This window comes from Hyperolius riggenbachi, chromosome 2 (assembly GCF_040937935.1).
Source record: "Hyperolius riggenbachi isolate aHypRig1 chromosome 2, aHypRig1.pri, whole genome shotgun sequence".
NCBI classification, from domain to species: Eukaryota; Metazoa; Chordata; class Amphibia; order Anura; family Hyperoliidae; genus Hyperolius; species Hyperolius riggenbachi.
Window position 1 is genome coordinate 537,692,720 of NC_090647.1, and position 26,896 is coordinate 537,719,615.

A 26,896-nucleotide genomic window follows, 5' to 3' on the forward strand; every position below is an offset into this window, starting at 1 on the left:
GCGTCCCTGTGTCCCTGGTATTTTGTTACTGCGCATGTGCATCGCATAATGACGCAATAAGGAAAAGCCCCCTAGTGGCGGCGCCTCCTAATGCGTCATCATGCGACGCATGAGAAGCCGCCGGGGATCAGTGAACGGAGCGAGAGGACGGGCCGCGCAGCTTCCGGGCAGCACGATGGGAACTTCTACCACCGTGGAAGAGGTGAGATGTCCTCTATGTACCTTCCATTGCATTAAAAACGGGAGCAATGGTGGCTGTCCCAACTTAAGGACAGATTCAGGTTAAGAACGAGCCAACAGTCCCTATCTCGTTCGTTAACTGAGGACTACCTGTAGATTTCCTTTAAAAGGTTTACTTGGTAATAATATTGTACTTTTTGTCATGGTACACAGTGGTGTATGGATTTTAAGAAATACATTTTGTGGTCATTTCATGTTCACTTTTGAAATGCTCTCAACCAATCAATGAGGAGCAGGAATGTGGGAGGGGAGATGACACGCTTCCCTCTCTCTCTCTGTCTTTGGTGACAGTGAGGCAATAGGGCCTGGGTAACATTAATGCGCATGCACGTTTTTCTAACTCTGAACCGCACATGCGCAGTACTGTCACGCCGGCCGCCGTGATGGCATGTAGCGTCCGACATCCAGATCCAGGAATTGTCGCCGGTTACTGAGCCACTAGCGGGACACGGAGAGGAGCCAGGAGGATGCTAGGGGGACATTGCGGTCTACGGTGGGCTGGAGGAAGCCCCAGGTAAGTGAAATTTAAAGGGTCCCTTTAAAATGCATTTTATTAATAATGTGAAAATATCACCTTAGAAGAAAAAAAGTGAATATGGCCCATAGTGCTTTTATACCATATGTCCTAATCTTTGCCAGAATGCACCCTTTGCCATAAGCTGAACGCCTTAATTTGGAAACCTCAGTACAGCATACTTCAATGTAATTATTCATTATCTTTTTAAAATGCATACTCTCAAGGTGGAATCTTTTGGATCCGATCCCCTCTCTGCCCAGACTTCTTTTAAGACGGCAGGAAAAAAAAGGCACAGGAGCCGTGATTTACGGCAAAGGAGAGCAATTTGGTCGCACTGGGGTTGGCGCTCAAGTGCCTGTAGGCGCCTGATTAGCATCAAAAAAGGTACATTTTGGCTCCCATTTGTGCCTGATAGAATTGCGGGTGCCAAGGCATGTTGATATGCAAATTGCAGTATTGCATATGCCACAATTTGCATATCCGCATGCCTCCGGGTGCAAAATTGACATTGTTTGCCGCTAATCGTGGATTTGCGGTGCAATTTCCTGGCGCCCAAATTTACCTTCTTTTTTACAAATCACAGCTTTGCAGCAGGGGGTTTAAGGTTCAGGCAGGGGGCTTAGGGTTAGGTGCCACCGGGGGGAGGGTCTTAGGGTTAGAACTCACTCAGGGGGTCTTAGGATTAGGCACCCCCTGGAGTGGGGGGGGGGGTTATTATTATACATCACTGGGGGGGGGGGTCTTAGGGTTAGGCACCACCAGGGGGGATCTTAGGGTCAGGCACTAACGGAGTCTTAGAGGTTAGGCTTTGGTAGTGGAGGGTTCTGTGTGAGAGTAGGGTTAGGTTTAGCCATAGTAAAGTATCGGTAAAGATTACCGATATTTTACTATTGGAATCCAGTATTAGAATATCACTGTAGTCCTAGCCTACTAGCAGCCATTCCCTGCGCCCTTTTTTCCAGTGCACTTCACACTCCACCGCTTCAAACACCCCCGATGGACCCCTCACGTTCGCTTCTTTATCAGGCTCCTCCCTACTAGTTTCGTCAGTTTCATTGGGGATCCTTTCAGGCGTCACTGTTTGCGCATGTGTACGCATGTGAACGCACCATTACTTTTTGAATTGCTATTGCACTTTGTTGGTTTATTTCAGTCAAATTTAAATATTAACCGGTTCAGCACCACAGTGTCGAAAACCTCATGTATCCGAGAAAACGTTCACCTCCCATTCATTCGCCAATAACTTTATTGCTACTTATCACAATTAATTCATCTATATCTTGTTTTTTCCGCCACTAATTAGGTTTTCATCAATAAAGAGAGAGACAGACTGGCACTAGTTGCGGGTAGGGAGGTCAAGGGATAACCTGGATCACGTACTTCATCTTGCAGCGTGCTCCCGGGAACAAACAATGATGTATGGAATAGAGAGGAAGAAACGAGGCACTGAAGCAATGAAGGTGTACCTTTAATCCTAGGTTGTAGACACAGCGGGGTGTACAGTGGGGGTGAGGGGAAGGCCTGACAGCTGTTTCGCTTAGAAAAGCTTCTTCAGAGGCGCGTAGTAAAGAACAAACTGACCCAAGTATTATGCAGCCATAAATAGTTTCACTTACCGCCTCTCGGTGGTTAGCAACGCCCTCCGAGTCCTGGCCGCAGTGTCCGGCATATTGGCTCCGCCCCCGGAAGTGATGCGCACTATGCTTCGACCTGTAGGGAAGCGGCAAGTCTCCCTGCTTCCTGTGTCGCATCATACGTCGGGTTACGCGTCACAGCCTGCCTACTCGCTGGCCGCATCTCGGGTTTGTTGCCATAGTGATCATAAACAGTTGCTGCATAAATACAAGGGGACACAATCGTCATTTAAAAACATATAAATGGTGATCATAAACTTGTTCATTAGTAGCCAGATAACTCCTACAGACTAAGGAGGGGAAACTTAGAGAATTTAACAAGATAATCAATATTTAGATAGAAAGCAGTGAAGTTCGTTTCTTTCATTAAGTCCCAGGGGGCCGCACGCTCCAGTTTCAGAAATTAGCCTAGCTTCATTCTGGAGCAGTGCTTGCTCATGATTACCTCCTCTATGGGGTATGGGGATTTGTTTTAGACCCATAAACTGCAGTGAGGCTGCGCTACCATTATGACAATCTCGCATGTGTTTAATGAATCTGCCAGCTCCTATGCCTGTTACTATAGAATTGACATGTTCTTGGAATCTGGTGCAAATCATGCGAGTAGTCTGTCCTATAGAGAACCTATTGCATGAACATATGACTGCATATACTGTATTTTTAGATCGGCAATGCAGGAATTGATTAAATTTGATGAATTTAGCACCAAGATATGTGCTTTTGCCAGTTTTGAATTGTGCACAATGATTACAATTTCCGCATCTAAAATTGCCAACTGGGGTGTATTTTTGCAACCAATTTAATTCATGCAATTCTCTGAACTCACTGTTGGTGACAATGTCACCAATTGTGCGTGCCCTTCTGAATGAAACCAGAGGTTTGTGGCTGACAACTCCAGATGGACCCATGCCCATCTGGAGCTCACACCAATGTTTCTGAATTATTGCCTTGATTCTATCTGACATGGGCGAATAATCGAATACACAGGTAAAGGGCCGCCCACCAGATCTAGAGCTGTTGACAGCTCTCTTCCTGTATGTCAGAAGGTCCTCTCGATTACGGGCATCAGCCCTACGAAAGGCCTGGTTCAGATCGCTCATATCATATCCCCTAATGGACAATCTGATGGCCAGTTCTCTGCTCTGTTGGATGAAATCATCCCTTTTGGAATTATTCCTTTTTAGCCGAACGAACTGTCCATAGGGGATTGATTGGATCGTGTGAGGCGGATGATAGCTAGACTGGAGGAGCACGGAGTTGGTGGCTGTGGTTTTTCGATGTCCCCTACATTGTATGTGTCCCTCTTCAACATACAGTTCCAGGTCCAAAAAGTGCAGTGTAGGACTAGCCACTACACCTGTGAACTGCATGTTGAGGTCATTGCAATTAATGTATCTAAGGAATTCATCGAATTCACCCTCCGTGCCCCTCCAAGTCATCACCACATCGTCCACATATCGGTACCAATGGCCAATCTTGTTTTTAAAAGGGTTCACCGGTGGACATTTTCAATTGGAAAGTTTTGCAGGACATCCAGGCCCTAATATATCCAGAGGCCAATCCCAATATAACAAAGGAAGAAAAAACTGCCTTAGAGTGGCTAAAGAACAATCAACAAATAGTCTTGAAAAGGGCCGACAAGGGGGGAAACCTCGTAGTGATGTCCAAGGAATTTTATTTAGGGGAAGCTCTCAGACAGCTAGAGGGACCCGATGGCTTTTATGCCAAGTTAAAGGCTAATCCCATACCACAATATAAGACCCTATTACAGGGCTTGTTGAGACAGGGGGTGGAAAGGGGATTCATCACTAAACAGATGGGGGAGGGACTATTACCAGAATACCCGAGAAAACCTGTCTGGTATTTTCTCCCCAAGGTCCACAAGAATCCGACCTCTCCCCCGGGGCGTCCGATAGTGTCAGCTAGGGGTTCTCTTACAGAACCTTTATCCAAATTTTTGGACTTCAAACTACGACCTTTTTTGAGGATGGTACGCACCCACCTGGCTGACACCTTGGACACCCTGGGCAGAGTCGAGGGCGTGGAACTTGGGGAGAACGAAATCCTGGCCTCTATTGACGTGGTCAATCTCTACACCCGTATCCCCCAAGACCAGGGGGTTCGGGTGATAGGAGAGTTGCTACTTGAATGTGGGGAGGAACCCCAATGGGTTGACTATCTCGTGCAATGCCTTAAGTTTGTCATATCACACAATGTCTTTTTGTTTAATAACAAATGGTACCATCAGAGATCCGGAGTAGCCATGGGAACTCCGGTAGCCCCAACGTTCTCGAATCTTTTCCTCTGGTTCTGGGAGAAAAGGTATATACTAGGGACCACTAACCCTTTTAAAAACAAGATTGGCCATTGGTACCGATATGTGGACGATGTGGTGATGACTTGGAGGGGCACGGAGGGTGAATTCGATGAATTCCTTAGATACATTAATTGCAATGACCTCAACATGCAGTTCACAGGTGTAGTGGCTAGTCCTACACTGCACTTTTTGGACCTGGAACTGTATGTTGAAGAGGGACACATACAATGTAGGGGACATCGAAAAACCACAGCCACCAACTCCGTGCTCCTCCAGTCTAGCTATCATCCGCCTCACACGATCCAATCAATCCCCTATGGACAGTTCGTTCGGCTAAAAAGGAATAATTCCAAAAGGGATGATTTCATCCAACAGAGCAGAGAACTGGCCATCAGATTGTCCATTAGGGGATATGATATGAGCGATCTGAACCAGGCCTTTCGTAGGGCTGATGCCCGTAATCGAGAGGACCTTCTGACATACAGGAAGAGAGCTGTCAACAGCTCTAGATCTGGTGGGCGGCCCTTTACCTGTGTATTCGATTATTCGCCCATGTCAGATAGAATCAAGGCAATAATTCAGAAACATTGGTGTGAGCTCCAGATGGGCATGGGTCCATCTGGAGTTGTCAGCCACAAACCTCTGGTTTCATTCAGAAGGGCACGCACAATTGGTGACATTGTCACCAACAGTGAGTTCAGAGAATTGCATGAATTAAATTGGTTGCAAAAATACACCCCAGTTGGCAATTTTAGATGCGGAAATTGTAATCATTGTGCACAATTCAAAACTGGCAAAAGCACATATCTTGGTGCTAAATTCATCAAATTTAATCAATTCCTGCATTGCCGATCTAAAAATACAGTATATGCAGTCATATGTTCATGCAATAGGTTCTATATAGGACAGACTACTCGCATGATTTGCACCAGATTCCAAGAACATGTCAATTCTATAGTAACAGGCATAGGAGCTGGCAGATTCATTAAACACATGCGAGATTGTCATAATGGTAGCGCAGCCTCACTGCAGTTTATGGGTCTAAAACAAATCCCCATACCCCATAGAGGAGGTAATCATGAGCAAGCACTGCTCCAGAATGAAGCTAGGCTAATTTCTGAAACTGGAGCGTGCGGCCCCCTGGGACTTAATGAAAGAAACGAACTTCACTGCTTTCTATCTAAATATTGATTATCTTGTTAAATTCTCTAAGTTTCCCCTCCTTAGTCTGTAGGAGTTATCTGGCTACTAATGAACAAGTTTATGATCACCATTTATATGTTTTTAAATGACGATTGTGTCCCCTTGTATTTATGCAGCAACTGTTTATGATCACTATGGCAACAAACCCGAGATACGGCCAATGAGTAGGCAGGCTGTGACGCGTAACCCGACGTATGATGCGACACAGGAAGCAGGGAGACTTGCCGCTTCCCTACAGGTCGAAGCATAGTGCGCATCACTTCCGGGGGCGGAGCCAATATGCCGGACACTGCGGCCAGGACTCGGAGGGCGTTGCTAACCACCGAGAGGCGGTAAGTGAAACTATTTATGGCTGCATAATACTTGGGTCAGTTTGTTCTTTACTACGCGCCTCTGAAGAAGCTTTTCTAAGCGAAACAGCTGTCAGGCCTTCCCCTCACCCCCACTGTACACCCCGCTGTGTCTACAACCTAGGATTAAAGGTACACCTTCATTGCTTCAGTGCCTCGTTTCTTCCTCTCTATTCCACTAATTAGGTTTTCTTTGGGTAGTACATTTTGCTAAGAATTATTTTTTTCTAAATCCATTTTAACAGGGAGATTAAGAAAGAAATGAAAAAAATTCATTATTTCTCAGGTTTTGGCCATTATTGTTTGAAATTAATCTACGCTACCGTAATTAAAACTCATGTATTTTATTTGCCCATTTGTCCCGGTTATTACACCGTTTAAATGATGTCCCTATCACAATTTATGGCGCCGATATTTTATTTAGAAATAAATATGCATTTTTTTAATTTGCGTCCATCACTATTTATAAGCTTATAATTTAAAATAACTTACTCTCTTGACATGCATATTTCAAAAGTTCAGACCCTTGGGTAACTATTTATGTTTTGTTTTGTTTTTTATTGAATTTGTTTTCAATTTTTTTTTAAATAAAAAAATGTATTTGGGTAATTTTTGGTGTGGGAGGGAAACAGCTAATTGTTTAATAAAAAATGTATGTGGGTGCAGTTTACTATTTGGCCACAAGATGGCCGCAGTCAAAAAAGTCCTGGATGCGAACGATCTGGCATCCAGGAACTACAAAGAGGCTGGGAAACTTTTTTCCGTGCAGAAATACTGCGCTCTCTGAATAGTATTTCTCCGGGGGACTTAGATCGGTGAATGAGAATTACATTCCCATTCACTGATCGGAGGGCTAGCGGCGGGAGCGCGAGCGGGAGCGCGCCCGATCAAGCGCACCATGCGGCGGCAGCAGCAGCAGAGCCTATCTGGATGAATAAGTTTGTCCAGATAGGCTAAACTGGTTAAAAAATATATAAGTATATACTTATATTTATTATTGCTCCATACATTTTGATTAAGACATAAGTAAATGGCAGTACTTACAACAAGACTTCGCTGTGGCTGTCGGTGAGCAGCGCCTTTACAGTTGGACGTCTTTGCATGAAATACTGGATCTAGAAGAGCCAAAAACAAGCTTATTTCTGTTTAAACAGACTAACCAGCAAGCTCATGGTGACCCAGAACTCATTGGAGTGTGTAAGGGACTACAATGGTCCTAAAAGCCCCCTTACTAAGATGTTAAGAAAAACAAAAAAAATTGCTTTCCTAAAACAGAAAGAATTTGCGATAATTCAGGTTGGAGTGAGCTTGAGATGTCTCCCAGTGCATCACTGCTGAATATATGCAAATTAACCATTGTTTCCCTTAGAAGCTAAACACACCTCCAGAACTGCTGGAATGAAATGATGTGTCAGCTTGTTAAATTGTACAGAGCCATAATAATCCAACATGCATACAGACTGTTTCGGATTGTTTGATCCTCATCAGTGCATGGCATGGATTAATTTGGCTCTATGGAGTAGGGAGTTTTTTTTTTTTTTTTTTGTTTCTGTTTAAACATACATAGAGTTCGAAAATGTAATTATATACTCAGAGCTCTCTCTTTCCTCCCTCTCCTTCAACTAGAAGGAAGTATTATTTTATGACGTATTATAAGTCTGAAGGTGGCCACACACCACACAATTTTTAAAATATCTTTTAAATTCAAGAATTGTAATAAATTTTTCTGACTGATTGTAACATTTAAAAAATCTGACCAATGTACCACACACATGTGGTCAATTTATACCCAATTATGAAAAAATGATTGAAAACTGAGAAAATTGCTTGATCAGAAAAATCCACCACTCTTGATATACTTTTATCGAATAAAAACAGGAAATCTTATTATTATTATTTAGTATTTATATAGCGCCGACATCTTCCGCAGCGCTGTACATAGTATATTGTCTTATCACTTAACTGTCCCTCTGAGGGGCTCACAATCTAATCCCTACGATAGTCATATGTCTATGTATGTATTGGAAGATTTCTTGCTCGAATTAAAAAAAAAAAGCTTTTTATTTTTTGGAAAATCTGATCGTTTTTATCAAATTGTCGTAAAATCAGATAATTTTATTCTATCATGTGTGGCCACCTTAACATAGTTTCAAAGTACATTTTTACACTGATTTTCACTAAATAGGAAATTCTTCAAGATGAGACATGGTGGGAAGGGGAGGATTTGATTCCATAAAAACTGATAGTATAAGGTGATTGCATGAATTGCATGATTCAGAACAGCAGTTTTTGTCCCTTTTTCAGAAGGTGAAGATGGCAACCTTTTATAGTTGCCATCTTACAGAGGCATTTTAGGGTCCGTTCGTCCCCCTCTTAGAGGCACAGACATAAGTGTATATATAAGTGTATACTCAGGGCCCGTTTCCACTATAGCGTTACGAAATCGCCGGCGAATCACCGCAGGCAAATCGCATGCGGGTGCGATTCCGCATGCGTTTTTTGCCGCGATTTCGCATGCGATTTAGGGCCTTTTTCCACTAGCCTGCGATTTGCGATTTGCTTCTAATCGCAAATCGCAAGGTACATTAAACTAATGGAAACTGCAGCAGCATTTTCCATTAGTGCGATCCGATTGCGATGCGATTTTGGTCAAAGCGCAATCGTCGTCCTGCCGCGTTTTGTATGCGATTGAGCTGTACTATAATGAGTATAGTAGCTCAATCGCAATCGCAATCGCATGGTGGAAATTGAAACGCGATTGCGATCGCGATCGTAATCGCGATCGCAATCGCGATCGCATTTCATAGTGGAAAAGAGCCCTTAAGGCTGTATGCGATTTTAACCATGTCACTGCCTGTGTGAATTAACATGGGTACCTATGCGAAATCGCATGCGAAATCGCGGCAAAAAACGCATGGGGAAAACGCATGCGATTTCCCTATTAAATACATTGCGTGCGATTCGCCTGCATTCCACACGCAGGCGAATTCTGAGGCCCCTACCCTGCAGATTTTTTCTGCACAGAAAAACGTGCGGGGAAACGCACAAGTGGAAACAGTCCCATCCACTTGTACTGACTGTGCGAATCCGCATGCGTTGCCCGCATGCGGATTCGCGATAGTGGAAACGGGCCCTTACTGTCCCTTTATTTAGCTTTTATTTTTTAATGGATTCAGCAATCTATATTTACACTCTTTTGTTCATTATAATTTTTTTTGGCTTCTCTGGTTAGTGTTAGTTTAATCTCTTATTATTTATTTTTCTTTTTTACAAATATAGAATACGAAATAGGGACAGCAGCTGAGAGGAAATACATGTTGGCGGAGATATCTAACAATCGGGGTCCCAGATAAGAACAGGGAGTAATTTATCAGCAAAAATGCATAACATTTGGGTGGGATTAAAATGTCATCAAGAAAAATGTGGTAAATTCACTGGGCCAGATTTATCAACTCAGCAGATGTATTGATTACCTCAGCAAGAGCAATATCCCTCACTCACTGCACTGTCTGAGAAAATGTCCTAGCTCCTCCTAGTTTTAGAAGGTAATTGCACCTGGTGATTTCTGAATGTGTCTGAGACAGTTCTGCACAGATTTCTAAAAACCTACCAATATTTTGTAGGTTTTAATATGTTCCCCCACTGTTGTGTATTCTAATGATGCTTCTAACCAGTCATTTCATTTGACATTTTTTAAACTGCACCAAAAGAAATCCAATTGGCTGCTTTGAATTATTTCAGGACATCATTGCTGTTTTCATAGCCACATTTACCAGCAGATGTCCTCTTAAAGATAGCCATACATGGTACAATTTTTTTTTTCTGGTTAGATAATTTAGTTTGACTATTCCGTTAGATCGAATATAAAGATTTTTCCAGCATGTCCGATCAGATTATTCGCGAAAAAACAGGATAATGGTTCGAATTTCTTGATCGAAAAAAAAAATATTTTCAACTTTCATTCGATTCGATCATTTAAATCGAATAAACGGGATAATCAAACGTTTTTATTGTACCATGTATGGCCACCATAAAGCGGAATATAACCCTGCATTTCAACTTTGCTCTAAAACATTATTTGCAGCATATTATATGCAACCAGCATTTTTTTTTTTACTAGACCAGCATTGAAAGCATTACACACAGAGCTTTAAAGTTCCGTGCAGAGAAATTCTGCCGCAGCCGAAGTTGGATAATGATACATTTAAGTAAACACAAGATAACAAGTGAGGAATGTGACTCACTCTCTCTCTGTGTCTGGGAGCTCCTGCACAGTCAGAGAGTGTGTCACATTTCTCACTTGTTACATTGTGTTTACTTAAATGTGTCATTATCTAACTTCGGCTGCAGCAGCATTTCTCTGCACGGAACTTTAAAGCTCTGTGTGTAACCCTTCAAATGCTGGTCTAGTAAAAAAAATGCTGGTTGCATATAATATGCTGTAAATAATGTTTTAGAGCAAAGTTGAAATGCTGGTTTATATTCTGCTTTAATATACAGTATATGATCATTTGAATCTATGGTCGGGAATACTTGTATGAATTAAATTTATACCCCACAGTCTTCTTTTTTAGAGTGCAAGGATTATCCACTAAGTAAAAGCCATTTGCTTTTATGTGCCACACAAGGTCAGATTATCCTCTCCTTTACCTGTACCGTTTGTCATGTGACTACAGAATGGTGGTAACTGTTTGTTCAGCAGCATTAACATGAACCTCCCCCCCCCCCACCCCCAATCCTTCCAACCCATGGTGAGGAGTGTGATCCTGCTACAACAAAGGGATTGAAAACCATCTAAAAAGACATCCCGGGGGGTTAAAATAAAATAAAAAATAATTGATTAAATAAAAACGGCTGTTACTTTTTGAATGGCCCTGCACTTTGAAAACAACAATTTTCAATTGATTTTATTTATGCAAACCTGAACTGAAAGGAAACCTATGAATTATAATTTCTACTTTCAATTTAAGGGGTTACACTTTATCTCCGAAGTCAGCACTGCAGCCATTTCAGTGTAAGGTACTACCTGGTTCATTCAGCTGTTAACAAAAAAAAATAGTGATCAACATCTAAATTTTTCAGCTCTTCTTTTGTTATATCAGCAGTGTTTGCTCAGCCAGATAAAACGAATTGCCTGCGCTAGTAGGCTTAGTACTGTATGTACTGATGTTTATCTCATTATGTCACATTTCAGTTTAAGTGCGCTTTAAAGAGACACTGAAGTGGGAAAAAAATATGATATGATGATTTTTATGTGTAGTACAGCTTAGAAATAAAACATTAGGAGCAGAGACATATGTCTAATATTGTTTCCAGTACAGGAAGAGTTAAGAAACTCCAGTTATCTATGCAAAAGAGCCGTTGAGCTCCACGACTTTCAAAGTCGCAGAGAGCTCCGTCTTCTCAAGCTTGTTATCTCAACTGTCAGTCACTGTATTTTCTTTTTATTTGCAGAGAACAGTTCAATAGTTCAGAATGAGAATGAAGGAGGCACTCTACTGGTGATATTAAACTTGCGTTTAATGCAAATTAATTCTCATTCTGGACTATTACATGTGGAGGTGGTGACCCACAGAGGGATTGTGCACCGGTGGACCAGGCGGTTGTCCTGGGAGAGAGGTTGCTTTGGGGTTCTTTGCTGTTGGACAGTTCAATAGTTCGCTGGCCTGCTCTGTAAAATCATTTAGAATGCCGAGTAGTGTGTAAACTGCAAATATTAGAGAATGATGCAATGTTATAAAAACACTATATAACTGAAAATAAAAATATGAGAATATTTTCTTTGCTACTAATGTTCTAGTAATTATCCGTACTACACAACGAATTCATTATATCATCATTTTTCTTTTTCGCTTCAGTGTCTCCTTAAGCCTATAATTATATCACTTTAAAGGAAACCTGAAGCGAAGATTAACATGATATAATGAATTCTACGTGTAGTACAGATAAGAAATAGAACATACATAGCAAAGTAAAGAGTATACAGTACAGGAAGAATTAAAAAACTTCAATGGGTATATATGCAAAAGAGCGTCTCTGAGCTCATCCACTCACTGGGTGGAATACAGTCCTGTTTTCTGCAGCATTGAACAGTGAGAGGCAGCTTGAGATAAGGTTTTACTGCAGGAAAGGTCAAAGGGCCATTATGTCTGCTTTGTTTTATAGTATAAAAGACAGAGTGTGGTTTCTAAACTTCAACTGTGACAGAATGCTGAGATGTTATTAAAAATAAGCTATAAAACTGAAAATATGAGACTCTTTTCTTTGCTACTAATGTTCTATTCCTTATCCGTTCTACACATAAAACTAATTATTTTGGGGGTTTTTTCCGCTCCAGGTTTGCTTTAAAGCAGAGAAATCTGAGAGCAGAAGCTGATCATTCTCGGGAAGTACCAGATCATCCGCTGCATCATTTTGATCATAGAGGCTTGTTTAATACATTTAATTTAGGGCTCGCTCACACTAGGGGCATCTTTGCCCTTTTTTTCAAGTGCAGGGGATTTTCAAAATCGCCCATAAAAACCGCTTGTGCAATGCATCTCTATGAGAAGGTTCATATCAGCGCGTTGCATCCGTCGGCAAAGCACTGCCTGTACCATTTTTGGGGCGTTTTTGCAATAATGGAAGGTATAGGAAGAGTGCTAAAATCGCTTTGTGCAGCGATTGCGATCGTGTTTTTAAGAATAAATACATTGTATTTATTCTTTTCCGAGTCAAAGAGTTCACTTCTTGACTTGCATCAGGTAGTGAATTACAAAACCGCTCTGGAAAAGCACTTACAAAAGCGATTTTACCAGAAGCACAGCGCGCAGTGGAGCGCCGGGAGGGGGAAAAATTGCACAAAAACGCAAAATGCCTGCATTTGCGTTTTTCAATTTTAGGCGTGAATGAGGCCTTAGGCAAGGCGACTTACCCCTCTAATAAAGAAATAGACTCCACCTGCAACAGTGATCAGCTCCCCTGTGGTGCGAAGCGTGTTGTCTGCTGGAAAGGGGGGCTAAAAACAGATAGTATTAAAATGAATCCGACCTAACCACAGCGACATCAACCATAGTAATAACGTAATAAACATACATAAAGGATGGGCTTACCATTCCGTCCACCGGCCTGTGATAAGCAGCTATGGTGAAGATGATGACGTACGTCACATAGGCCAGGAAGTTGAAATAAAATACGCGTTTAACAAAGTGATCCCACTTGTCTTGTAACAGTTTGTTGAGCGGCTCCACTAGAAGCATGTCATGGCGGTTCTGTAGAGCATGAACATGAAATATATAGTAATGTATATACTATTATTATTATTTAGTACTTATATAGCACCAACATCTTCGGCAGGGCTGTACAGAGTATATTATCTTGTCAATGAACTGTCCCGCAGAGGGGCTCACAATCTAATCCCTGCCGGGCCGAGGCGAGAGAGGCTCCCGCCTCAGGGCGCAGTGTAGGAGGGGGCACACAACTCATTCAGCTAACATTCCCCTATTGTGTTAAAAGCAGAGATAAATAAGAAATGGGGATACATGGCAGTGACTGCAAGCCAGATAACTAGAGACTAAGGTGTTGGGTGCCTTGGGCCGCCTCTTAGTCTAATAGCAATCAGTGTGTGACGGCTGGGGTGGAAGGGATGGGGAGGAGCCTCTTAGTGTAATAGCAATCAGTGTGTGACGGCTGGGGTGGGAGGGATGGGGAGGAGCCTCTTAGTGTAATAGCAATCAGTGTGTGACGGCTGGGGTGGGAGGGATGGAGGGGCACAATTTGGTGTCTCACCACAGTCTTATGTCTATCAATGTATCGTGTAGTGTATGTATCATAGTCTTGGGCCAATTTAGAGGGAAGCCAATTAACTTATCTGTATGTTTTTGGGATGTGTGAGGAAACCGGAGTGCCCGGAGGAAACCCACACAGACACGGGGAGAACATACAAACTCCTTGCAGATGTTGGGATTCAAACCGGGGACCCAGCGTTGCAAGGTGAGAGCGCTAACAACTACGCCACCAGGCTGCCAATGCTACTATATTATTTTCTGATTCCAGTTGTAGTACAGACAATCAATAAGCCTCTACATTCAAACCACACACTTACAACAAGCTGGAATGCTGGTAGTGATCAAAACAACTAAGTTGCAAAATTGAATTGGGCTGCAGTGATTTTGTACTAAACCAATTCACTAGTGCTGAGATTCCCTCCTTAGAATTGATCTCTCCTCTACTGCACAATGGTAGTAGTACAGCACTCTTGCCTTCAAACGGAATGTACTGTGTTTTTCACACTTTTATTTTATTTTTGATAATTATTTAGTGCAAAAAAATATACTGTATTCTATTTGGAAAAATAATCTGGAGGTGCTTCTTCAGTCAAAACTTGTTCTTCAAAAGCAAGTAAAGCTTGCTTTCTGCTTACAAAACATGCTAGTGAAAAAGGCTAAAATGTTTCACCTTTTTCCCCTAACCAAAAATATATATATAATTTTAGTGGTAAAAAAAATCTAAATAAAAAAGATATACATATATATCCAACAGTTTATCAGCACCAAGGAAATAGAACATATGATCGCCGAGAATGAACAACTTCCAAAGTCCACCAAATTAGTATTAAGAAGTCAGCGCAGATCAAAGAGGAATGAATACAGTCAATAAAACTTCACCACGGTGATATTCCAACCTCACATTGTCTCGTGGCCAATCATTACCAGAAAAGAGTAAGAGGGGCTTACCATGTGCCCACATTCTAAGGTTGTATGTCTCGCATTCAGTGGTAATCCTAACGAACCTCAAGCAGCTATGGATCCAAACTTTGACCACTCCCTCACTCCGATATATGGTATGGTATCCAGGAAGGCCAATATATAAACACAACAAGAACGGCAACTCTAAGTGTAAACCGTTTATTGTAAAAACAATCGGTATAGACCGCAAAAAAAAAGATAAAAACAAAGACTTACATACGGGGCCCAGGAACTGGGAACCCCTAATAAAAACTTGTGCGTGTAAGCTGGTTCACAGCCAATAAGACATTAAAGGTGCCGCCTGTCTTCTTTCCGACCGGTTTCGCAATCTAGCGTCATCAGGGAATCTGGTCTATACCGATTGTTTTTACAATAAACGGTTTACACTTAGAGTTGCCGTTCTTGTTGTGTTTATATATTGGCCTTCCTGGATACCATACCATATATCGGAGTGAGGGAGTGGTGGAAGTTTGGATCCACATCTGCTCGAGGTTCGTTAAGATTACCACTGAATGAACCACTGAATGAATTTTCTGAATTAGAACTCCAGTCACCCAATGACCGTCTGTAGCAGGTTTGAGGCCTCTGCCGTTTACAGTGTAAGAATGGCAGCAATTGAAATATTCCCCTTAAAAATCAATAGGTGAATTTAGATTGGCTGCATCCTCTTTCCTGAATATTAATCCCAGTCTCCCAGTGACCAACTGAGCCAAGTTATAGAAACCTGCTATTAACAGTCTATGGCTGCAGTTTACATTTTCCCATTTAAAATGAATGGCTGAAATTTAAATGGATATTTTATGCTCCACCTACTTTACCTGAATTTTTAACCTCTGTCACCAAATGACCAACTGTGCCAAATTCTGTCTATTTCTGGGAGAGTGGAAGCCTTTTAAATTTTCCCATTGATTTCAATGGGAAAAATCTGATTGGCTGTTTTTGGTTCCGCCCACGTGTGTAGGGGTGCCAAAAGACCCACAGAACATATCTTCGAAGGTAGTAATGGTTCTGTATTGAAATTGGTCAAGGCGTTTTTGAGTGATGGAGGCACATACACACACACGTCCGATTTTATACATATAGATGTATATTCCATTGGCAGTTCGAAGTTGGGCAGTGAGCCTTTTTTTGTTTCCACGCATTACTGTGTTATATATGTATATATATCTCAGATATTCATTTTATAGGAAGGGCAGGAGCAAATTGAAGAATCACTCACTGGTGTTCCACTGCTGTAGGCAATTATCTCGAGGACTGAGTTACATTCGGTGGTGTCTACACCAGAGAGGTCATAAAGAGAAGAGTGGACCGGTCCGTAAGCCCATTCTGTGAACTTTCTAGAGAGATGTCGACACTCTGGATTTGTTATTTCCCTCCGAAGAATATAGGCAAAAACCTTCATAGGAGCAAATGAAAGAAAACACATGTAACTAATGGTAAATGAGTAATTGCATCTGGCCTCCTACTCCTAAATATGATTCTGTTAGGTTTTATTTTGTGTTTAAAAGCTAAAAAAATAGGTTTAATATTTAATTGTCTCAGCTGAGTGACACAGTCTTTAAGTGTTCTGTGAACTATTGACCTTTTTTTTAAATTTATGCCACGCAAGCAAAAGTTGTCCTTTGCTAGGTGAGAGTTTAATGGTTTTGTAATTATTTATCAGTAAGAATTACGCTGTAGTCTGACTAGCTCCAATTGAAGATAGTGACATTTACACATCTGAATTGTTAACCCTTACAGTGAGGGGGAAAAAAAGAATCATAGCCTCATTCTATGTAGGAATGACACTCTACATACACATGTTCATCTCGTCATGTCACATGTCAGTTCAGGTCCCTTTAAAATAAAAAATAAAAAAATATAAATTTTTTTAATTACTTCATTTTCCTATCTTCTGTCCTGACAGTTCACAAACTGCTTTTTTTCTCTTCATTTTGAGTTCAATCACTGGCTTTGGATAAAATAATATAACTTTAGTCTTTAGTTAACTTACATTTTCCATAAATTCAGATAGAACTGGTTACTGAAGAAATGACATACCTCTATTCTCAAAGCCTAGACAACACACATGATATACCTATAGAGGTAGTGGTGGTTGAGTGGGACAAACCCTGGCCTGCACTTGTCCCACTCACCCACCAGCACCTCTGTAATTAGTCTGGACTAGCGGTACTGCTCATCACTCTATGTGAACATGGAGGAAGTACCAAATTATTACGGCAGCAGGGCTGTTGCTTCTATAGGGTCAAACTGGGCAATATCCTGGGGCCCCAATCTCCTTAGGGTACCCACAAGTGTGCTATTGCAGAGCATTAGAACACTGTTAAAAGGCTACCTTAGTCCTAAATGAATCCTGTGAATTGATGCCCTGTGTGTGTGTGTGCGTGTGTGCGTGTGTGTGTGTGTGTGGGTGGGGGGGGGGGGGTGCGCACAGGCTTGCCACACCTCCCGTGACTCGGCATCTGCCTCTGTTTACTCTTAATTCCTGCCGTTGTTAGGGTCCTAGTTGTAGTGATGGGTCGTTCGCGTACGAGCCGGCTCTAAGAGACGGCTCTGTGCTGCGAACGACAAGAGCCGGTTCTCAGTTTTGAAAGAGCCGATGCCTCAGCCGCCCCACACAGCTCTGATTTGCTGTGTAATAAAGGGCGCTGAGGCATGCTGGGAGATGTAGTTCCTACTCTTGCAGCTTGTAGGAGTGTATGGGGCGGAGCAGAGCAGTAGCAGGAGGGATTGCCCCAGTCAGAGAAGCAGTCTGGAGTTGTCATGGAGACGGGGCGGGGCTTTTACTCCGATTCTGAGTGGTGTCCAGTGATATTTAATGAAGAGCCGATTCAGAGCCGTAAGAGCCGGATCTTTAATGGGAGCCGATTCAGAAGAGCCGATTCTCCAAGAAGAGCCGGAATTTCCATCACTAGTCGCGGACTTGCGGTCGGCACTCTCTGACCTCTTGGAACGTCATGGTGCGGGAGTGCTCATGAACAGCACTCTGGGTTTCCGGTGAGCATGGTCACAAGGCGCCCAAGAGGACATACTGCGCATGCACATCGCAGTATGTTTGAATCAGAGGATGCCATGTGAGCCGACCAGGACCCTCACAATGGGAGGAATTAGGAGCAAATGGAGGCAGATACCGGGTCATGGGAGGTGCGTAAAGCCTATACGCACCTCCTCACACACACAGGGCGTCAATTACAGGATTTATGTAAGCGTAAGTATGTTTCAGCCGTGCTGAGCGCATGGAGAGCTGAATGACAGATCACCCTGCTGCGGTTGAAAACCCCGGCGGCGTTAAATACTATTCCCCCTCCGAGTTGTAGCAACTTGGAAGGAGATGTAATTTGGTATCTAATTACCCTTATGCACTGGTGCTATGGCTGCACCCAGTTTCGGCGCTCAGCAATAAGTGCCGAAATGACCTGATTCATTATGTAAGGCTAAGGTATCCTTTACATGTCTGCATATACTGTATGTACAACATTTATATAACATGAGGTTTGTTCTGTTTTTAAATTTGATGAGACAAACATACGTTTAGGATGCTAATAAAAACTACTTTTTTAATGTTTTAAAGGACCACTATCGCGAAAAAAGTAGGCAGTTAAAAAATGTGGCAGATGACAGGTTTTGGGCCAGTCCATCTTTTTAAGGGGGATTCTCAGGGCTTTCTTTGTTTTCAACAGCATTTCCTGAACAACAGTTGCAAAATCTAACTGACATAATAGTGTGCAAGTGATTAGGGAAGCCGGCTGGTATCTTGCTATTTTGGCAGTTAAACTGCTGTTCAGGAAATGCTGTTGAAAACAAAGAAAGCCCTGAGAATCCCCCTTAAAAAGATGGACTGGCCCAAAACTTGTCATCTGTCACATTTTTTAACTGCCTACTTTTTTCGCGATAGTGGTCCTTTAAATCACTCCCTGTGGATCGTTGCCCATGTTGCTCTTTTTCCCTTCAAGACCCCTTTATTTACCTTCTAATAATCCACTCATCGTACAACCAGCAATGCCACTTACCCCAATCTTGCCAGTTTTTGCTGCTAAAGTTAAAGGCGTGAGACCCTTCTTATTTGCAATATCTTCCAGTCTCAGGGAAGGCATAATCTGCGCACCCAGCAATAGAATGTCCCCATACATTTTGGTTACAAACTTTGTGTTCTCTGCTGTGTTGTCCGCAATGTCAATCAAAGCGTGCAGCACCGTGTTTCCAAATGTGTCCCGGGCGGCGATGTTGGCTGGAGAGTACTGGTTCTGAAGCAGGTATTGGACTATCTGTATCTGGTTGGTGCAGGCTGCCAGAGACAGGGGCAGCTCCCCTACAGACAACAGAAAATTACATTGAAATGTACAGCTTTGACAATCTCTGCTAATTGGCAAATGTAATCATTGCCAGGCAGGGTAAGCTCTCTGTCTAGTCTCTTCATTCTGCTCTCCTTCCCCTTCTCTGCTGAATCGTGTCGATTGCTGTGGAAACTGTAAATCTCTTTAGCAAATGAGGGAGAGGAAGCAGAGTGAAGAGACCAAGCATTGAGCTTCTAATCGGCAATGATTACATTTGCCGATTAGCACAGCAGTATGAAACTTGTACTGTTCTATGCATTAAAAGTTAACATTTTACACACAGGGAATGCTTTCAAATATTCTTTTATGTACCTAAGAGTAGGTGCTTAAAGATAAACCATGACAAAGGATTGAACTTCATCCCAATCAGTAGCTGATACCCCCTTTCCCATGAGAAGTCTTTTCATTTTCTCAAATGAATAATCAGGGGGCTCTGTATGGCTGAGATTGTGTTGAAACCCCTCCCACAGCGTGATGTCAGGACCATGCTGCTGACATCACCCTGTGGGAGCCTTGTTGCATTGTGGGAAATAACAGCTGTTTCCAACTGCCAAAAAAGAAAGCAGCGGCTACTTCCACTGACGTCACCTGCCAGCAGTAAAAATGTCACCATATGATAAATGTCAGAATGTAAGACAGGAAGAGGAATGATTTTACAATTGGCAAACACTGACTAAATCATTTATAAATAATTATTGTAAAAAATAAGCACTTTTGTTCATTACATTATTTTCACTGGAGTCCCTCTTTAAATTTTAGTTTAGGGAGTTGAATCCCATTATACGAAGCCCAGATAAAAGTAAATGTAGAGTAAAAGTCATGTATGTTTTATGCATGTACATTTTTAAAGCCCCTTAGGCACTGATACTATTAGCTTATCTTATTTTGATGTGCATCCAGCATCTAAAAACAGGTCACGTGGACCCACAAAATACGCTGAGATGGGCATCTATATATAGTATATAGAAGAAAATAAAGAAGGTCTCAGTTGAATCCAAGAAAAAAAAACAATCAATGGGATTATCCAATACTCCTACCACTCCCAATACTCCCCTACCTTCCCAAACCATACAACTTAAAGCGGAATATAACCCTGCATTTCAACTTTGCTCTAAAACATTATTTACAGCATATTATATGCAACCAGAATTTTTTTTTTTACTAGACCAGCATTGGAAGGGTTAAACACAGAGGTTTAAAGTTCCGTGGAGAGATATGCAGAAGTTCAGATAGATACATTTAACTAAATAGAATGTAACAAGTGAGAAATGTTACACACTCTTTGGCTGTCCTCCAGCTCCTGCACAGTCAGAGAGAGTGAGTCACATTCCACACTTAGATACATTTATGTAAACAAAATGTATCTATGTAAGCTTCGGATGCGTCTGCAGTTCTCTCCAGGAACTTTAAAGCTCTGTGTAACCCTTCCAATGCTGATCTAGTAAAAAAAAATGCTGGTTGCATATAATATACTGTAAATAATGTTTTAGAGCAAAGTTGAAATGCAGGGTTATATTCCGCTTTAAGCCAAATGAAAACCACAAAAAGAGAATCCTCCTTTGATAACCATCTTGCTGATTTACCACGAAGGAGTAAAACCTCCTTTGTGTGCATTTTTTACCTCTTGTCCGAATATATTCATATTTCCTAACCCTGAGTCCGTGACTCTTGAAGAAGTGAACATGGAGTCACGAAACATATCAAGTTACTCATACATATAGCTGTGGCGCATATAGTGTACTGTAACTGATTAGGGTTAAGACACTCATTCATTGGCTGGAGAGTATCAAACTCAAAAGTCAATCAATGGAATTATCCAATACCTCTACAACTCCCAATGCTTCCTTACCTTTCACAACCAGACAACTTAACCCAAATTAAAAACCCAGAAAGAAAAGCTGTTATTTGATTAATAAGGTTTGAAATTAGCTCAGGAGACAAATTATCAGAATATGGGCCACTATGAGGAATGCTGAAAAAATGTTTATTTGTTAGGGACCTTAATATGGTAGAAATGAAGGAATGATGATCTTCTCTGGTAAGTTTTTTATTAATTTATTGTTTTATAGAAGTTACAACTTTCCTGGTTTTCCTGCCCATTCACATTTCACAGACTGACTTTGCTCATGTTATTTTGTACATCTAAAATACTACAATATCTTCTCTTACCAAAGTAAAATCCAGCCCTTCCTTTGGCCTTTCTAAAGAATTCTCCATCTGCCCTGGCGTGGACATCGGCCCCATGTTGTACCAGGAGCTCCACCAGGTTCATGTTCCTCCTTTCAATGGCGATGTGAAGAGCCGTCTGACCTTCCAGAAACAAAGAAACAAAGGAGGTCTCAGATTTACCAACCATATCCATACTTACATAAAAATGCATTTTTGGTACTGGTCTTAAATCAACAGATGCTGGTAAATTAACCACTTCAGCCTTCAGTGTTGTTTCACCTTATGCATCCGAGCAACTTTCACCCCCCATTCCTTTGCCAATAACTTTATCACTACTTATCACAATGAAATGATCAATATCTCGTTTTTTCCACCACCATTTAGGCTTTCTTTGGGTGGTACATTTTGCTAAGAATTAATTTATTATAAATCCATTTTAACAGGAAGATTAAGAAAAAAAATGGAAAAAAATAATTATTTCGGACATTATAGTTTTAAAATAATACATGCTACTGTAATTAAAACCCATGTATTTTATTTTCCCATTTGTCCCGGTTATTACACCATTTAAATGATGTCCCTATCACAATGTACGGTGCCGATCTTTTATTTGGAAATAAAGTTGCATTTTTTCAGTTTTGCGTCCATCGCTTATTATAATCCCATATGAAAAAAAAATAACAGTAATATACATTACTACATACATATTAAAAAAAGTTCAGTCCCAAAGGTAACTATTTATGTAATTTTTTTATTGTATATTTTTTATTTTTATAAAAAAAAAAAATGTGTACCTATCAGGGAGTGTGGGAGGTAAGGGGCTAATTTTAAAAGTAAAAAAATGCCACTATCTGGACATTTTTATTTCCAGATGTAATTTTACTATTCGGCCACAAGATGTCCTCGCAGCTCACTTCTAAATGCCTAGTATTACTACGCAATACGGAAGTAATGTGAAGATGTGACAGTAAAAACTTTGTGAAAGACGGAGCCATCTCTTTGACAGTGTCAGTCTTTCATACGGAGACTTAGATCAATAAATGGGAACTTTGTTCCCATTCAGTGATCTCTGGGCTAAAGGAAGGCGGCGGGAGCACGCATGAGAGTGCGAGCAGGAGTGTGCGCGATCGCACGCCCCAAGCAGAGGCAGCAGTGTAGCCTAACTGGATGGATATATCCGTCCAGATAGGATTAAGTGGTTAAGTTGTCTACTGTGTTCTGATATGATTTGGCGATATTGGGCCTTATTAAATTCATTTTTTCTCCTAAGTTGTCTCATAGCAGATCATTTTTGATCTTCTCTTTAAAATAATTTCCAGCATTCTACAATCAAAAAGGTACCAAAAAGTAGGTGAAAAATTACTAACAAAATTAAGCTATTTCCTTGCTTGTTGGTGGCTTAAAGTGATACTGAAGCCAAAACAAACTTATGATAGAATGAATTGCATGTATAGTACGGATAATGAATAGAACATTAGTAGCAAAGAAAAGAGTCTCATATTTTCATTTTCAGTTAGAGAGCTTTTTTTCTATAACATTTGCATCATTCTCTAATATTTGCAGTTTACAAATTACACTCTGTATTTTAAACTATAAAACAGTGCAGAGCTAATGACCCTTTGAACTTTCCTGCACAAGAAACAAACAAGAAACAGTGAGAGACAGGTTGAGATAAGTGCTGCAGAAAACAGCACTGAAGCTGACCAAGCTTGGTCAGAGAGCTCAGAGAAGCTCTTTTGCACAGATAACAACTGAAGTTTCTTAACTCTTTCTCTACTAGAAACAATATGAGACTCATATGTGTGCTGCTAATGTTCTTTTTCGTAGCTGTACTACACATACAATTCATTATATGATAAGTTTATTTTCACTTTAGAAAATACCCTATAAAGGGTATTTTATTGATAAGGTGTAAAAATATCATCTATGATAACTAAGGAGAAAAAGTGAATTTGATTGGCCACATAATATGTGCAAGATCTCCTACAGTCGTTTTCAAATAACCTTGTTATCCTTTTGGGCACCTACTTTCAGGGCCGGGCCGAGGCATAGGCTGGAGAGGCTCCAGCCTCAGGGCGCAGTGTAGGATGGGGCGCAGATTTCATTCAGCTGTCATTCCTAATTGTGTTTGAAGCAGAAATAAATAAGAAAAGGGGATACATGGCAGTGACTGCAAGCCAGATATTTAGATATTAAGGTGTTGGGGAGGTTGTGGGCCCTGTGGCGCCTCTTAGTCTAATAGCAATCAGTGTGTGATGGGTGGTGTGGGAGGGATGGAGGGGCGCACTTTGGTGTCTCAGCCTTGGGTGCTGGAGGACCTTCTCCCGGCTCTGCCTACTTTGATTTGGGCAACACAGAACATGACAGTGAGTATGGTGGGCTCTACAGCAAGAATTTGGGTGCTGCACTATCTTAGTACAATGAAGCCTCCTATTTCAAGTTGCATTGAAATAAGTACAGTGGTTTCCGGGATCACCCGGTTGAGTTAAAGGAATACTATCGATACCCAAGTATTCTAAAATGACAGTGTGCAAATAATGTCTAAGTACCTGTGTAAACATTTTCCTACTTTTTATGTTAAATATCAGAGGCAAAAGCTGTAATTTATTGAGGGTAGGATTTAGCTATATTGGGACAAATCAATTGCAGAAGGGGTGTCTGCTTCAATGCACATCCAGAGTTGCATATCAGACTACAGAAAGCAAATATCAAACATATCAAACTCTGAAAGCAAAAACAGTATGAAAAGCTGTGACAGTTACATTTCCTCTGCTCTCTTCAGACACTTCAGTCAGAAATACAGGACACAGAAGCTGCATCTGTCGGGAGCTTTCTCTCTGTCACACACAGAGCTACACAGAGTTAACTGATCAAGTGTGAGGGGAATTTCCCCTCTCCTCATGGGCTCAGTCTGGCGTCAGTTTTGGCGTCAGTAAAGTTTGAAAGTATTTTGATAACAGTAAACAAAGAGGTTGCTACTAAAACTCCTGTGTCAATTGAAAAAAATATGTGAATCGATAGTATTCCTTTAATGATAATATCAAAGTACATCTACTAGAACAAAGTGACAGATTTCCCAGAATTCCGAATTTCGACTTTTGGATCGGAATTTTGCACGTTTTGCCATTTTAATTCCAACATGTTACTTCCGTATTTTACCTAAAAGTATGTTTGTGTGATGTACGTACGTTTCTTCGCATAAATTGCTAAAAATGTTAAATGCATGCTGCAGGAACACGAAAATTCTAAACAGACCTGTAGCCCATTGTGAACATAGTTTTGCAATTATGCGCTAACATGGCTAATCTTTTGGTTAGCGCGAAAATATATTTACAATAAATGATAATATCATGATATTCCAATGCAAACTAGGAATCTGCAAAATTCTGAGTGAATTCGGACTTCCATGCAGATTGAGGACTTCCGGTGAACCGTGACACAGGTCATGTGTTTTCCCCCATAGGTGTGCAATGGAGTGCGTTAGCAGGTCGTCAATTTGAACAGTGTGAAAGGGACCAAAAGTTTTCTTCTTGTTTTTTGTTTTTTTTTGAGGGAGGGGTGGAGTTTTCGACTTAAAAGGCAATCCAGGTGTCACGTACCCCTATAATATGTGCAATCCAGGTGTCACGTACCCCTATAATATGTGCAATCCAGGTGCCACGTACCCCTATAATATGTGCAATCCAGGTGCCACATACCCCTATAATATGTGCAATCCAGGTGCCACGTACCCCTATAATATGTGCAATCCAGGTGCCACATACCCCTATAATATGTGCAATCCAGGTGCCAGGTACCCCTATAATATGTGCAATCCAGGTGCCACGTGCCCCTATAATATGTGCAATCCAGGTGCCACGTACCCCTATAATATGTGCAATCCAGTTGCCACATACCCCTATAATATGTGCAATCCATGTGCCACGTACCCCTATAATATGTGCAATCCAGGTGCCACATACCCCTATAATATGTGCAATCCAGGTGCCACGTACCCCTATAATATGTGCAATCCAGGTGCCACGTGCCCCTATAATATGTGCAATCCAGGTGCCACGCACCCCTATAATATGTGCAATCCAGGTGCCACGTACCCCTATAATATGTGCAATCCAGGTGCCACATTCCCCTATAATATGTGCAATCCAGGTGCCACGTACCCCTATAATATGTGCAATCCAGGTGCCACGTACCCCTATAATATGTGCAATCCAGGTGCCACGTACCCCTATAATATGTGCAATCCAGGTGCCACGTACCCCTATAATATGTGCAATCCAGGTGCCACGTACCCCTATAATATGTGCAATCCAGGTGCCACATACCCCTATAATATGTGCAATCCAGGTGCCACGTACCCCTATAATATGTGCAATCCAGGTGCCACGTACCCCTATAATATGTGCAATCCAGGTGCCACATTCCCCTATAATATGTGCAATCCAGGTGCCACGTACCCCTATAATATGTGCAATCCAGGTGCCACGTGCCCCTATAATATGTGCAATCCAGGTGCCACGTACCCCTATAATATGTGCAATCCAGGTGCCACGTACCCCTATAATATGTGCAATCCAGGTGCCACATACCCCTATAATATGTGCAATCCAGGTGCCACATACCCCTATAATATGTGCAATCCAGGTGCCACGTACCCCTATAATATGTGCAATCCAGGTGCCACGTGCCCCTATAATATGTGCAATCCAGGTGCCACGTACCCCTATAATATGTGCAATCCAGGTGCCACGTACCCCTATAATATGTGCAATCCAGGTGCCACGTACCCCTATAATATGTGCAATCCAGGTGCCACGTACCCCTATAATATGTGCAATCCAGGTGCCACGTACCCCTATAATATGTGCAATCCAGGTGCCACGTACCCCTATAATATGTGCAATCCATGTGCCACGTGCCCCTATAATATGTGCAATCCAGGTGCCACGTACCCCTATAATATTTGCAATCCAGGTGCCACGTACCCCTATAATATGTGCAATCCATGTGCCACGTGCCCCTATAATATGTGCAATCCAGGTGCCACATACCCCTATAATATGTGCAATCCAGGTGCCACGTACTCCTATAATATGTGCAATCCAGGTGCCACGTACCCCTATAATATGTGCAATCCAGGTGCCACATACCCCTATAATATGTGCAATCCAGGTGCCACGTACCCCTATAATATTTGCAATCCAGGTGCCACGTACCCCTATAATATGTGCAATCCATGTGCCACGTGCCCCTATAATATGTGCAATCAAGGTGCCACGTACCCCTATAATATGTGCAATCCAGGTGCCACGTACCCCTATAATATGTGCAATCCAGGTGCCACGTACCCCTATAATATGTGCAATCCAGGTGCCACGTGCCCCTATAATATGTGCAATCCAGGTG

General features: G+C 41.7%; 1 protein-coding gene across 1 annotated transcript in view; it reads right to left on the reverse strand.

The window, feature by feature from the left end:
• The window catches only part of TRPV1 (transient receptor potential cation channel subfamily V member 1), a 56,383-nt gene that overhangs the window by 21,676 nt on the left and 7,811 nt on the right, over positions 1 to 26,896 (reverse strand). Inside the window, exons 4-9 of the mRNA XM_068266391.1 lie at positions 21,491 to 21,631; positions 18,998 to 19,296; positions 16,207 to 16,383; positions 13,353 to 13,511; positions 13,175 to 13,258; positions 7,306 to 7,376 (exon numbers count right to left, since the gene is read on the reverse strand). Coding sequence (XP_068122492.1) covers positions 7,306 to 7,376; positions 13,175 to 13,258; positions 13,353 to 13,511; positions 16,207 to 16,383; positions 18,998 to 19,296; positions 21,491 to 21,631 — 931 coding nt within the window. The remainder of the gene's footprint in view (positions 1 to 7,305; positions 7,377 to 13,174; positions 13,259 to 13,352; positions 13,512 to 16,206; positions 16,384 to 18,997; positions 19,297 to 21,490; positions 21,632 to 26,896) is intronic.